General features: G+C 42.4%; 1 protein-coding gene across 3 annotated transcripts in view; it reads left to right on the top strand.

Moving 5' to 3' along the window:
• The window catches only part of birc6 (baculoviral IAP repeat containing 6), a 78,368-nt gene that overhangs the window by 9,853 nt on the left and 53,423 nt on the right, over positions 1–15,092 (top strand). For 2 of the 3 annotated variants that reach the window (XM_028007541.1, XM_028007539.1), the window contains exons 6-26: positions 49–131; positions 237–462; positions 544–713; positions 2,028–2,086; positions 2,233–3,867; positions 6,161–6,310; positions 6,402–6,627; positions 6,993–7,153; positions 8,085–8,216; positions 8,518–8,649; positions 8,935–9,101; positions 9,394–9,527; positions 9,637–9,798; positions 10,637–10,768; positions 10,852–10,949; positions 11,031–11,178; positions 11,269–11,402; positions 12,906–13,052; positions 13,138–13,325; positions 13,740–14,051; positions 14,948–15,047. In XM_028007541.1, the coding sequence (XP_027863342.1) occupies positions 49–131; positions 237–462; positions 544–713; positions 2,028–2,086; positions 2,233–3,867; positions 6,161–6,310; positions 6,402–6,627; positions 6,993–7,153; positions 8,085–8,216; positions 8,518–8,649; positions 8,935–9,101; positions 9,394–9,527; positions 9,637–9,798; positions 10,637–10,768; positions 10,852–10,949; positions 11,031–11,178; positions 11,269–11,402; positions 12,906–13,052; positions 13,138–13,325; positions 13,740–14,051; positions 14,948–15,047 (4,696 nt within the window). The remainder of the gene's footprint in view (positions 1–48; positions 132–236; positions 463–543; positions 714–2,027; positions 2,087–2,232; positions 3,868–6,160; positions 6,311–6,401; positions 6,628–6,992; positions 7,154–8,084; positions 8,217–8,517; positions 8,650–8,934; positions 9,102–9,393; positions 9,528–9,636; positions 9,799–10,636; positions 10,769–10,851; positions 10,950–11,030; positions 11,179–11,268; positions 11,403–12,905; positions 13,053–13,137; positions 13,326–13,739; positions 14,052–14,947; positions 15,048–15,092) is intronic. The other variant, XM_028007540.1, reaches the window with a different exon arrangement.

The following is a 15,092-nucleotide window of genomic DNA, read 5'->3' as shown; positions in this document are numbered from 1 at the left end:
TTTTTTATATTTACAAGTTTTATTGCCATTCTATCTTTCTGTCTACAGCCTGCCTCGACAGGGGATGACAGAGCTATGTGTTTCACCTGCAGTGTGTGTCTAGTCTGCTGGGAGCCTACGGATGAACCCTGGTGAGTGGTGTATATATATTAATAGCTGTTAGCCACCAGCCACAGTATCAACATCTACGTTTATGAATGCGTCACTTGCTAACAGCGCTTCCTTGTGTCCCCCAGGTCTGAACATGAGAGACATTCTCCCAACTGTCCATTCGTGAAAGGAGAGCACACTCAGAATGTTCCTCTGTCGGTAACCTTGGCGACCAGTCCAGCTCAGTTCCCCAATAGTCCTGACAGTTCAGACAAGATCGCCTGCTACGGATTTGGCAGCTGCCCACAGTTCCTAGCTGCTGCCACAAAGAGGGGCAAGATCTGCATCTGGGATGTTTCTAAAATGATGAAGGTAAGAGTACACGAATCTGACGTCTGACCTATTTTCACTGTGTTAGGCTTTTGGTTAGGACAGCAATTTTGTGCTCAACAGGTGCACCTGAAGTTTGATGTGAACCCATATGACCCGGCCATCCTCCGGCAGCTGATCCTGTGCAGTGGTGAGCAGGGCCAGCAGGTGCTGACTGAGTCTCGAAGGCCCACTCTCACTTGGTTGGAGGAGTCCTCTTCCTGCTCTGACCTGCCCAAGCTAGAGGGTGACAGGTAAGGCATAAACTAGTCTATAATGTAATACTGGCTCTATTTCATGTTAGACACAGGAAATCATTTCTGCATGTAGCCATTAGACTTTACAATGCCCAAGCCTGAGTAGCTTAAATAAAATTTTCTCTGCACTCATTTATAGATTATTTATAAATTAACATATTTGCAGGTGCTTGCTTGTTATTTATTTATATTCTATAAATCTATAACACGGGCAGTTCTGTCAAAGAAATCATAACTGCAGTAAATAAAACGGATAAATAAAACAAAATGACAAAGCGTCTCAAACACTGTGACCTCCAAGGAAAAACAACATTCATCCTTTGCATTTTTAACTCATAAAATCAATAATGGTTGTTAGTGTTTTGAGTTCCTAAACAGTTTTTTAGTTCATCTCTTGTTCAAGGTGCATGGTAAGAAAATACTGTTTTTCTAAAATCTATGATTCCACAGAGCCACATATATTGAACTTTCAAGATAAAATTTTAAGAGCTTTTAAGATTTTAAAAATCAAATCAAATATATGTTTTACACTGCCAAACTACAACAATGTTAAAAAAATGTTCAATATTTAATTTCAAGATGTATTCGTAAAATGTATTAATAAACATGCAGTAGCTACAGGTTTATTAAATGTTTTGACAATTTATTAATAGGTATTTTTATCACTACATTGTGCCACAATACGCACTTTGGGGACATCTGTGATCTTTATGTGGCTCAAAATTAAAATGAGTTTAACACTCCTGATTTAGAGGCATTAACTGAGAGCTTCCAGAGCACAGTCACCACCCAGAGGAAAACAAATGTCGCCAGATCAAATAGCTGTTTATAAATTGAAAATTTAAATGGTGATATGTCTTGTCCAGGAGGTCATAACAAATGTTGTTTAAAAGGCTGTAGCCTGGAGATTTGCAAGTTATTTAATTACAACCCATTGGTGTTGAGCCCAGTCAGAGTATAATCGGTCATAATAGTAAATTCAAATTCAAAAATACTTTATTGATCCCATATTGCAATTCAAAATACTGAACCTTTAGTAACATTTGGGTAAATGTTGTCATGTTGCACTAGTTCTGACCAGCACTGTTAATCTAATATGGAATAGTCACTAGCATTGCTTTGTTAATAGCACTTTTTTTTTTTTTGATTAATGAACAGCGGTTCTAATAAAACAGTATGAAATAGTTTAACAAACCACAGGAAGAGCTAAATGTTAAAATGACTGTAAAAATAAAAGACCACACAGTGACATCACCAACTGGTATGAATTTATTGTCACTTTTGTTCTGATGTTTTTAATCAATTTTTCAGTGATGACCAGCTGGAGGACTCTGACAGCGAGGAGCCTTCACGATCAGAATCGATAACAGGTAAGTAACCGTTGTTAACGTACTGCTTACCCTTAATGAAATACATGTTTTTCCAGAGTCTGAGCAAAAACATTTTAAATTATCAAACGTCAAAGGTTTCACAATACAGTTTAAACAACCTCCCGACTGTATTGATCATGTTGCAGGTCAGCCATCCCAGTGGGAGAGCATGGATCTGAGTCTCAGTGTGACAGCGCTCAGTGTGCTACAGCAACCAGAGAAGCTTCAGTGGGAAGTAGTTGCCAGTGTTTTGGAGGATACTGTCAAGGACTTGGAGGAGCTTGGTGCAAATCCCTCATTAAACCAAACAAAGGCCAACAGCCAGGCCAAACCAAAAGACAAGGTGCCTGACCACCACAACATTCCCTTTCCCTGCTTGATAGCTGGAGGCCTTTTAAGCTACCGCTCAGCCTCCATAACCCCCATGGCTGTTCCACCATCTCCGTCAACTTCAACACGCAGGACCACTGATGGTTCATTAAGGACTCAGGCTGCTGAGCCACTTGCTGCATCTCTACAGGAACATGGTCCAATGGAGATAGATCCTTGCAACCCTCAGTCTGGTACCCAAGAGCAAGGCTTCTCTAACTTGGCAGGTTCTCAGCTGCTGAGTCCCTCCTCTATGCCAGCGGTGCGCAGGACTGTACCTGTGCTACTGCTATATAGTATTAGAGAGGTGGATGACAAATCCTCAGGGCAGGTATTTGCTCAGATGAACAATTTAATGAGCAAGGGTCTACATGAGGAAGGCTTTACTGTGCCACAAATCATTGAAATGGAGTTTGATACACATGAGCAACTACTTCTTCAAGACCCTCCCATCACATACATCCAGCAGTTTGCTGATGCAACTAATCTAGCAGGGATAGATGGGCATTTGGACAAATGGAACACACTGGCAGCAGCAACTGTCTCCAACCCCCCTCGACCCGGAACCCTAGTACAGTGCTTAAGGCTTCCGAAGCAGCTGGAAGAAGAAAATCTCTTTGTGGACTCCATAATGCCATGCTGGGACGGGGTGCACCTTTTGGTTGGTCTGAAGCCTTGCGGTTTTGAGTCTGTAAGTGCTTCAAACCAAGTTGAGGCTCTTAACAATCTAAACCGCCTACACTCAGCTCTTTGCAGCCAGCGCGAAACAGACTCCCTTCGCCCGTTGGCCAATGGAATGGAAGGCCATCACCCAGGGGGGTCTCCACCTCAGACCCCCTTCATAGTACCTCCAGGAAACCACCAGCAGCAGCAGGAGAGGTCCCAGAGTCGTGGGAGTGGAGGGGGGTATCTTGCACTTTACAAGCTCAACTACTCCACCCGGATTGTCACTCTGGAAGAGGAGCCGATCAAAGTACAACAGATTTGGGACCCTTGTGATGCCATTACTTCTCTAATTTTGCTCCCCCCAGATGTGCTTGATAGCAGAGAAGATGAGAGTGAAGAGGCCCCTGAAGAAGCACTTCTTTCAGCTTCAAAAAACGGTTTTTCTGGGCCCGTTGCAGAAATTGAGACTGCATGTGAAGCAGGAACAACCAGCAGTGCTGGTAACCTCACCAGTCCTTCCACCTCTGCCTACAGTCACAAAGAATGCAAGAAGGCAGAAATGGCAGGTCTAGGACACCTGGTGGTCACCACACAGGCTGGCTTTATCATGATATTGGACCTATCCACGTTGGAAGTTCTGGCGAAGGTGGAACCACCCAGAAAGGATGGCTCAGCTGAGGAAACTGACCCATTTGTCTCAGTGACGTACTGTTCTGGAACGGACCGCCTTTGTGCCTGCACTAAAGGTGAGGATTGTTTTCTGTTCTTAGATATTTCTGTCAGACAGCACAGTTTTTACTTTTAAGATGGAGTGAAACTTTGGAGAGTGATTTAGACTGCTGTAATTCTACAAGGTTGTGTAACCTGTTGAAAATAGTCTAGACTGGCCTTATGCTTTCTCAACCTAAGGTGGAAAAAAGAAAGACTTTGACACTCTCATAGTAGGTCAATCATTCACACATGTCCTTAGCATAGCTGTGCAATATACACACAACTTTAAAAATTTTGTGGTTTCAAATCAGTATATAGGTAGAAGACTTTATGTACAGCTTTGTGTTGGTTGTATACTATTGGGAAGTCATTAGTTGGGTTTCAACACACCAAAATCATTCATTCATAACCACAAAAATAACCACCTTTCAAACAGAGGAATGCTATAACACCATAATTCTTCTTTTGCATTGAAACCCAGTTTCCACTATCGTGGTAGGAAACCAGCCCCTTGTTCTATGCTTTGCTTCATGTCCATGTCGGGTTTTACCCATTTGCTAATGTTTGGTTGTGATATATATATATAGCGCGCCAGTTCTGTGAAATTGTGTGTGCTGTAACCAACTATCCCCCACTGCAAAGAGAGAAGTACTGAGTCTTAACTATATCTTTTGCCAGCAATATAATGCCTTAAACATTCCTGTTGGTCCAACGTTAATTGTTCAATATTTGGAAGCATGACCAACACGGACTGAATGGCTTCTTTCACTTTCTCCACTGCCATTAATAAAACTCAACACAGACTACAATTCCAAAACATACGTAATTGTTCACAACTCCTCCTTTTGTTCACTTATCGGCCCGGTTGAAATTCTACCAGAGGAATCAAATTCTGTGGGAGAAATCCCAGATGGAGCACCGAAGGGAGATGAGAATTGAGCAGAATCGTGTATGCAGGGACCAGTCTAGGTTTTCATAGGTCTTTGTTTTTAAAGACCCAATAATTTGATTGTTGGTTTCTCATTTTAGAGTGAAGGGGAAGAAAATGTTTCTCTTCTGCTGTAGCTCCAAAACCGAACTTCAGTATTGCAGTGTAGCCCAGATTTAGCCTTCAAAAATCCAATCTATGCATTTTTAAGCTTAAAATTAGCTATGTTTTCCATATGTTGCAGAGTCGTCTGGGCTGTTCCACTGCAATCTGTACAAAATTGTGAGGGAGTTTGTGAAAATACTCTCAGTAATACCTTGGTAGATTTTTGAGAATCGATACAGAAAGTGCATCCTTTGCTGAGTCTTCTTGGGCAGTGTGCAGTCTTATAACTCCAGAGGAATACCTAAGAGGTGTGGACTGAAAAGACGGTAGTGTTCCTGATCCACCTCATGAGGTAGAAGTGACTCAGGCTAAAATTATGTAGTTAGAAACTCATCCCTCATTATTCTGGAATGTTTACTTGATGCTGATAAATCTATTTTTTCTTTTCTCATTGGTTAAATTATTTAGCTGGTTTTAATTAAGTAAGTAGAGGTGTAATATCTTGTGATATAAAAACTTCGAATAGTTCCCACTGAGGGAACTATTGCCTGAGCAAGTTGTAGAAGATTCTCCCGACGACTTTGTGTCTGAAAGAACGCCTGAACTCCAGGGCCAATCTGTTAGAATCTTCATTGTATCTGTATGGGCTTTTTTTCACTGTGAGATGAATACATGAACTTCTGGAGAAGCATAGTAATTGAATGGGGCTCTTTGGTATGTCAAAGTACAATACTGTATTTTAAGGTTCAAATCTGTCAAAGCTTCAAATTCATTCATTCATTCACTAACATGCTAATAAGCTTCAAATTATTTTCCTAAATCTTATAGCAGACCTATAGTGCATGAGTGTCCTAAAATATTTTATATGTAAATGTTAAATTTTTCCATTTTCACCAGAGATTAATTCAGGATGTTGCAATTATTTTCTGAGTTTTTTTAAAAATTGACAATATAGCCATTTACTGTTTATCCAAAAATCATTTAAAAATATTTTAATTCCATAAATGCTCGCTCGGCTGCGAAAGACACTTTACAGCTGAGCTGGGAAGTGTCTTCTGCATAGTTATTGTCTATGTCCTGGGGTATGGTTAACAGAACTGAATAGGTCAGCGGTACTATGTCATAAATAGACAAGTAGGATTGTTGTGCTGCTGTTTTTAACCATTCAGTTAATTAGTTCCTTGTTGGCAAAAGTCAACAGAAATGATTTAATTTGTAAGTTTAACAAAGTCTTGGTAGATTTTTTTTCATTCCTTCAGATATTTTTATGTCATGGTCACCGTTTGTCTCTGAAGGTGGAGAACTTCATTTCCTTCAAATTGGAGGAGTTTGTGATGATGGGGATGATGGAGATATGTTTATAGATGGCCCCTTTTCTAAAGGGGCTGAGCCGCTGCTTGAGGGGGCCAAGCCCTCCTCCAACCCATCCAGCCCTGGAATCACAGGTAGGAGAGGGACAATAAAACACTGCATAAGTTTTTAAACAAAAGCATGTATTATTATTATTACTATGATTATAAAATGGCCTTCGTGCAGGAGTGGACCTCCTAGTGGACCAACCTCTGACCACTGAGAGTCTGGCGTCATTGATGGAGTTGACCCGGTTTGAAACGTTGACGCCGCGTTTCTCGGCCACCGTTCCACCGTGCTGGGTGGAGGTGCAGCAGGAGCAGCAGCAGCGACGCCACCCACAGCACCTTCATCAGCAGCACCATGGCGATGCAGCCCAACACACCCGCACGTGGAAGCTCCAGAGTTACAGGTGGCTCTTCAGGCAACTTTTTCACTAATCTCTCACATCCATCAGGGCTGCCATCAACAGCTGCTTTTAAACTGAACAGTTTAATATAGTGGAGAACCATAGCAACAGATGTTCCTCTAAACATCTGTAGCAACAGATGTTCCTCTAAAGCTATTTCATTTTTCACAGTCAACCTTTTCTTTTATTTTATTGTATTGCACTGGTTGTGAAACTAGTTTCAAATATTGAAGGAACCACAAATGAATCCGTTAGAACAAAATGCTCTTTTGAGAAACCTGTGTTTTACACAGAAAAAAATTTCATGAAGTTTAAAACAATTAAGGAAGCTGACTTTCTGTTTCTAACGATGACGTTGTGTTTTTCAGCTCCAGCTGGGATGAGCATGTGTTTGAACTGGTGCTGCCTAAAGCATGCATGGTGGGCCATGTGGACTTCAAATTTGTCCTGAATCCCAACATTGTCAACATTCCTCAGATCCAAGTCACTTTACTGAAGAACAAAGCACCAGGGCTGGGAAAAGTCAGCGGTGAGGACCAGTATCTTTCCCAGCGCACATTCCCTGTAAATGTCTTTACTGTGTGGGAGGATAGGGACACTCAATAATAAAACAATGACATTCATCATTATTTGATGAAAAAGGGCGCATAGATTATTAGTTTACACTTCTTTCTGCTCCTTTTCTGAACAGTCTAATATATTGGTAACCCTATATATTTCTTTTAGTTGTTGAATGAACTGTTGCAGGAACTGTTTGTGTTGTAGTGAATTATTAATAAAGTGAAATAAAAGTATTTCATATACTCATTTATAGTCACTAATTGTATGTAGTGACTATTATTTAAGAGATTACTCCACATCAAAATAGTGACAATCTGTTCAGATCAACATTCCTGAGCAGTGCAAGTCTGCACATTATGTGTTTCTAATACATGATTTTGTCTTAGAATGTAAACTGTTTCCACACCAGTGAATTGACTGTAATTTCAATTCCCTGGAAGTCAGCACAACGCTTCACAGTCTCATTGCTGGAGTTCTTTTCCTCACCTGAATAGGTGCCGTCTAACCTGGGGATGCTTTGTAGAGACCTGCAACATTTGTCGCTTTTCTTGTGCTTCCACTGTCTTGACTTTTCTGACTTATCAAAACACTGCAAAACCAATGTGGATCCATCACTATGAGGTCTCTGATAGACTTTTCCTTCTGCCAAAAGGCAAGACTTCATGCTGCTCAGAAGTTTTAGATCGACTTTTAAGCCTAACACATTGTTTCTTTGGACAACCAACACAGGAAAACCTAGCACACCACCATCGCTGTGTTGATCCTCAAAAAGCTTTGAGAACATAAATATGGACAAAAGTTGGACTTGACCAGCCTTAAAGCCTACCGTGCCAGATGAGGATGAGCACTCAGTACAGTAGGATTAAACCAATTAATTAATTAATTATTTTGTTCTGCAGATACAGCGGTGGACAGACAGATCGCTTTTCCTCTCTCAAATGTCCTGCAGACCAACGGGGAGAAGAACAGCCAGCCTCTTCTGCAGGACTACACAGAAGACATCCACTTCATGGACATTGAGGAGACATCAGGTGAGAAGCGACTGTAAAATTCAAGATGAATACGTTTATTATCTGCCTACGGGTAAAACGTCAGGAAAACATCAGTCCTCTGACTTTTTTCTACTTGTTCATGAGGTTTTAAAGTAACCAGGCGGCACCTTTTTAAGGTGTGTTTTAATCCAGTTGGGTCTAGTGAGTAAATCTTGTTCTTTAAACTCTGCTGAATCGAAGACCAAACTCTGTTTTCCTCCTCTTGTCTCTCAGCTGGAGTTCAGGTTGCTGAAGCTGTAAAGCCTCTGAGTGATTCAGTGGTTCTGTGTGTCTTTTGCAGGATCAGTGCTGTGTCCATTCCTTGAGGACCATAAGGAGGATATTTTGTGTGGGCCGGTTTGGTTGGCCAGTGGGCTGGATCTTTCTGGTCACTCTGGCATGCTGAGCCTCACCAGCCCCAAGCTGGTCAGAGGTAAACACAATCTGCTGCTTTCAACTGAAACCTGGTTTTCCAGTTCTGTGAGATAAACAACTGATAGATGCTAAAGATAGCAACCACAAAGCAAACACTGGTTGGATTTTTTAAGTGTTTTCTCTGCTATGTTTGGTTGCTCTCTCCTGCAGTGTAGTAGTAGTATGTTTCTATGTGTTTTTGTTGGAAGTGTTAAATTGTCGCCACATCTACGGAATGTCTTCTAACAAAACGCGACGTCACAGCTGAGGCGTTCTTCCTGTTAAATATGTGTTTGTGCTGCAGGCATGGCGGGAGGGAAGTACCGCTCCTTCCTGGTTCACATCAAAGCGGTGAGCGACAGTAGCATGGAGGACAGCCCGAGGCCCGTGGTGAGGATGCCCAGCGCTAAGCCTCAGAGCTCCAAAGCTTACTCATTGTCCTCCCTGCTGCAGCAGACCCAGGCCTCCAAGGTGAAACTTTCTCTGCTGATAGTTAAACTCCTGGGCGATTCTCTTCCAGCTTCTGTAGCTCCAGATCTGGTTCAGTTTTAAGTTTTAAGAAAATTTTTACAAACTTTAGCAAAGGCTTGCTTGAGGTATCATTCTATTTACATTATTTAATGAAACTGGTGCAAAGCTCTGTTATGAGGTGGGCAGATCTCACAAAAGCTGCCATGTCAGAATTGTTAAGTTTTTAAAACTGCAGCATGTGACTTCAGGTGAAGTACTCATCACCGGTTGATTTCTCGATAATGTAACATAGGAGAGAGCTGCTACGGGGAAGACGGAGGGATCAGCGCAGTCAAAGAAGGTGGAGAACATGCGAGGCTGCGACCTGCTGCAGGAAGTTTCAGTCACAATCAGAAAGTTCAAGAAGACATCAGTGCCCAAAGAGAGGTGTGCCCAATGTCATGTTGAACATAAAACCATCTACTGGAAGTATACTTGTCTTAGCATTAGCGTCTGGGTGTTTGCTCCCAGGTTAACAGATGTCTGTGCTTTTCAGGGTGCAGCGCTGTGCCATGCTGCAGTTCCCAGACTTCCACGAGAAGCTACTCGATGTGTTGTGTCATCAGTTAGAGGGCAGCCCAGCCAATGAGCATGCTCAGAGCCTGATTCTCGACATCCTCTGCTGGCTGGCGGGGGTGTTCTCCAACGGACCCTGCAGGCAGGCCTCACCAAATGGCGATCAAGTAGGAGTGTAACGATGAAACCAGACGAGACGATCAAATCATATGAAGGAAACGAAGCATTCCTCCTTTAGTTATATTTTGTTACTTCCTAATGGTGCTTCCAAACCACACCAGCTGTTTAACGTGCACTGGCAGCAAAAACTGCCACCAGATTTAAAACACAAGTCTTCTTATATGGAATTTATAACAGACCAACCACTTTATAAAGTGATTCAATTCACTTTATAAAGTAAGGCGTTCGCTTTAAGTCAATCATCCATACATTCCGGTTCATCCTAGTTATCAAACAGTGTGTCAAGTATAGTTTATTATTCAAATTGGTTATACAAACAGCTACGTTGTGGTGGTCTGATTAGGCCTGTCATGATGATACAGTTTGCTGGGCGATAAATTGTCCCAGAAAACTTTGCCATGAACGATGATATTCTTAGCAAATTAACTTCAAATTCTAATGATCATTTAACAGTGGAATTGGAAGACATTTTAAATAGCCAAAATAAATAAACAAAACGACAGGAACAACAAATGAAAAGAATTATCTCTGTAAACAAAATTGTCCTTTAAAAAAAAGCGCTGGTTGAGACCAAACCACATGGCTGAGGACTTTTATCATCCAGTTTTGAGTAGAGAGCGAGAAAAGAGAAAAATGAGAACTCGCGGAAATGGAAATTATTGAGCTCATCTTAATTGATCATGCAATTAATTTATTGCTTATTGCAACAAGCCTAGGTCTGGTATCGTTACACCTCTACCCATATATTTCCTTTAATCCTGTAGGACTTCAGTCTGAAGTGTCCTGCTCTCTGTTTTCAGCATCAGGGAAGGAAAGGAGGGCCTGCTGGCCAAAACCAGGAGCCGGTTAACTGACATCGTGAGGGTGTGTTTCTTTGAAGTGGGCCGCAGCATAGCCCACAAATGTGCTCGATTTCTTGCACTGTGTATTAGGTAAGAAACGTGTAATAGTAGTCCGTTTGTTGGGACTGGACTCTGTGGTTTCTATGGCAACCATTGTTTCTCTCTTCATCCAGCAATGGGAAAGGAGAGCCAAGTCAGCAGGGGTTTGGCATCAGCCTTCTGAAGGCTCTGCTGGATAATATGGCCTACTTGCCTGCTGCAGCAACTGGTGGTGAGTACCTGAGCATGCTGGCAGAGCCCCACCCCTACCTGTTGTACTTTTATTTCACCCTTTGTTCGTTTCTTTGGATAGGCTCTGTGTTTTGGTACTTTGTACTGCTGAACTACGTGAAGGAGGAAGACTTGGCAGGCTGCAGCACAACATGTGCCTCCCTGCTCACCACCATCTCTCGACAGCTGCAGGACCGCCTCACCCCTCTGGAAGCTCTGCTGCAAACCAGGTATGGTCCGACTCGGCCCAGAGCCGCTCCACAGGTAAACGTTTACACTGCTTAGCTTGGTTTTATGTTGACTGTCTTCCGTCCCCTCAGGTACGGTCTGTACAGCTCTCCATTTGACCCGGTGCTGTTTGACCTGGAGGTCAGCGGCTCCTCCTGCAAGAACGCCTTCAACAGCAGCATCGGAGTCCAGTCTGATGAGATCGACCTCTCTGAAATTCTCTCAGGTAGATGCTGGGCTTTTTATTGAACTCTTTTTCATCAATGTTAAGTAATTGTTGAGTCAAAACAAACTACTATATCTCATTGAAAAGTTACTTGTATGTTAGTTTTAACGTATCCCAAGTGTACTAAAATATTTGCACAATAAAGTAGACCAAACTATTTGGTAGTATTTAGTGTTTCCGCAGCTAGTAATTAAAACTAACTGTTGGTTCTCTATCTAACAACAAGCAAAGCTGGATCAGTTCTGATTAAAATTGTTATTGGAAACTGCAACACTTACTTAACATATAATTTAGCTATAAATAAGATTTTATTATGATTAGTCTAGTTCAACATGTTCTTTTAAAGTTTTCGTCTACTGTATGGCTCTAGAGCTTCCTGATGGCTCTAGAGCTTCCTGATGGTTCTCCTCCACATTTTAACAAATCACTGGGGATCATACACCCACCGGCCACTTTATTAGGTACACCTTGCTTGTACCAGTTTGGACCCCCTTTTGCCTCCAGAACTGCCTTAGTCCTTCGTGGCATAGATTCAACACTGTACTGGAAATACTCCTCAGAGAGTCTGGTCCATATTGACATGATAACATCACGCAGTTGCTGCAGATTTGTCGGATTATGGGGTGAATTTTCTGCCATAATTTGAGAGCACACATTTTTAGTCTGAAAGCAGGATTTCATGTCTTTTGTTCTCAAAACCTCTAAAACTTGTGCTTATGTTTTCATTGTGAAAGCAGGACATCATGTCTCGCTTCTCAAAACCTGTAAGGCTTGTACTCAAAACTTCTGCTCTCTTTCAAATATTCACTGTGCTTTCTCAAACATTTCTTCTTGCGCTCCAAACTTGTCTGTCTGCTCGCTTGCGAAACATTTTCTGCTTGTGCTTGGAACAGAAAAGTACCGTCGCCTAGCAACCACTCAGCCAATAGAATGCAAGTGTTATACTGGGTGCATTTGTTTTCTTCTAATGGGTGTGCCAGCACTCCGTCCCTCTCCACTTCTGTTCCCCCACCCGCCTGAATTTGAAATAGCAAGGGTTGCCAATTTGAAATAGCAAGGGTTGCCATGACAGCTGGCGAGCATTGATCGATAGCGCTTCTCAGCTTTTCTCTTTTTTTTAGAGATGGTTGTGCGTGAAAATCCCAGTAGATCAGCAGTTTCTGAAATACTCAGACCAGCCTGTTTGGTACCAACAACCATGCCAAGTTCAAAGTCACTTAAATCACCTTTCTTCCCCATTCTAATGCTCAGCATATCATCTTGGCCATGTCTACATGCCTAAATGCATTGAGTAGCTGCCATGTGATTTGCTGATTCGACATTTGTGTGAATAAGCAGTTGAACAGGTGTACCTAATAAAGTGGCCGGTGAGTGTACATTCCAGCCATATAAACAAAACAATTGATTTCCAACTACTGTCTTCAAGTAAGATTTGCAAAAGCCCAATTTAACTAGAGGAGACAGGAGGATGTTGCGTGATTTTTGGTCTGGACTGTTTTGCAGGGAATGGGAAAGTGAGCAGTTCTGCAGCGGCAGAGGGCAGCTTCACCGCACTGACTGGACTCCTGGAGGTGGAGCCCTTGCATTTTACCTGCATATCCACCAGTGATGGCACACGGGTGGAGCGAGATGACGCCAGCATGTTCACTGGTAGCTCTTCCTCGCTTTTAACCAAACTTTTGTTCAGAGTGTAGTGTCGGCTTTCGTCTGCTAAACGTGTTGTTTTTAAACCCAGTGAGTACGTTTGGTGTGACTCCGGCGATGGGCGGCCTGTCAACAGGGACGGTCGGAGAAGCTTCAACAGCTCTGAGTTCTGCAGCTCAGGTGGCCCTGCAGTCCCTGTCGCATGCCATGGTCTCAGCTGAGCAGCAGCTGCAGGTGCTGCAGGAGAAACAGCAGCAGCTGCTGAAGCTCCAGCAGCAGGTGAAATTCTCATCAGATTTACATCCATGCCACTGCACGACATCCGTGTTTGGAAGTCATTAAAGGGGCAGTATTATGTAAAATCAGCGTTTTTGAGCTTCACGTCATGTGTTGCCTTGATTTTTTCATTTATGTATTCATGTTTGAGAAATCCTTTAGTCTCCCATGGCAACCATTCAGTTGTGAAAGACTTCTCCACTCAGTTCCTTCAGACTAGCCAGCAGCAATTAGCAAAGACCTGGTGTCACTTTAGGATAGATATATATATAATTTTTATAACTGAAGGCAGCATAGTTGCTTGATTAGGCTATAAAATGGCACCATGTGCTTGGAATATACATAATACTGCCCTTTTAATCCCTGCTACTTCTCAGTCTTTTTGTTTTATGATTAAATCTGGTGTTTTTGCTGAAGCAGAAAGCAAAGCTGGAGGCCAAGCTTCATCAGACCACCTCTGCTGCTGCCGCTGTGGCTTCTGGGGTTGGACCCATGAGTAACTCTGTGCCTTCCAACTCCTCCGCCCCGGGCTTCTTCATTCACCCCTCCGACGTCATCCCACCAACACCGAAAACCACGCCCCTCTTCATGACTCCTCCCCTCACGCCGCCCAATGAGGCGGTGTCTGCAGCCTTCAGCGCAGAGCTGGCTCACCTGTTCCCTGGGCCCATGATGGACCAGGGGCCCGTCAACATGGCTGCACACAAGAACACGCAGAAAGCCAAGCCGGTCAGTAACCTGGGCTGAATGTCACATCAGTTTCAGTTCTGATTTGAAGAGCTCAGGATTCCAACAGTCTGCTGAGCAATCAAGGCTGACACTGACTGACACCATCCTCTCATAGCTTATTTCTTGTGGTTATTGTTTATCTGGGAAAACTATATATAAAAAAAAACATTAGGTCATAACAAAGGAAAGAAATCCTTTAGCTTTTTTCTTTTAAAAGTAAGTCTATCAGTTGCTCTTAGTGGTCTTTCAGGGGTGAAATTGCAAATCACTAGACCATAAATTTGAGCAAATTAGATTTGTTGCGCTAGGATGAGGTGTTTTTTTTAGTCATATCAAAATTGCTGTGTTTCACAAAGCTGCAATAAAAACACTTTTTGCATCACTCCAGTTTGTTTACAGCAGCTTATTTGACCTCCGTGGACGATGTGCGGCTGGCTCCACAGCATTGCTCAGTTCATCAGATGTTGAAGTTTGTCATTAGAAAGTGTTGAATCCATAAATCTTATGTAAAGTCAACGACTGCAATTTCCCAAAACCCCAGCCTGTATGTCCGCTGTCAAGTCTTAAGAGTCTTGCTGACGTCTCCTTTAATTATTGGTGATGGGTGCTAGTGACATGGCTGAAAATATAGATATATCTCATGTCAGTGTTTATATCTGTAATTTTTAACAGCTTTTATTATGTGACGTGTGATTTTTAATTACATTTCTTATTTAACAGAAATGCAACAATTGCGAAATTGTGTGTTTACAACGTTAGAGTATCAGAAAGGTTTTTCGCACAGTTGTAAATGGAAGGGCAGCTATTGCTTTTTTAGCTTTCACTTCTTAGGCTGCTTGTTTTAAACAAAGTAAAGATGTTGGTTTGTGTTGAACTCAGAGGGTTTTGTGTTGCAGAGCCCCATGGGCAGTGGGCTGGCTCTGGCTATTTCTCAGGCATCTCACTTCCTGCAGCCTCCTCCACACCAGTCTATAATCATAGAGCGGATGCACTCTGGTACGTAACGTTGACTACTTTACTTGCATACGACATACAAGTTAT

This window comes from Xiphophorus couchianus, chromosome 22, assembly GCF_001444195.1.
Source record: "Xiphophorus couchianus chromosome 22, X_couchianus-1.0, whole genome shotgun sequence".
Taxonomy (NCBI): Eukaryota; Metazoa; Chordata; class Actinopteri; order Cyprinodontiformes; family Poeciliidae; genus Xiphophorus; species Xiphophorus couchianus.
This window is presented reverse-complemented; position numbering and strand designations above follow the sequence as displayed.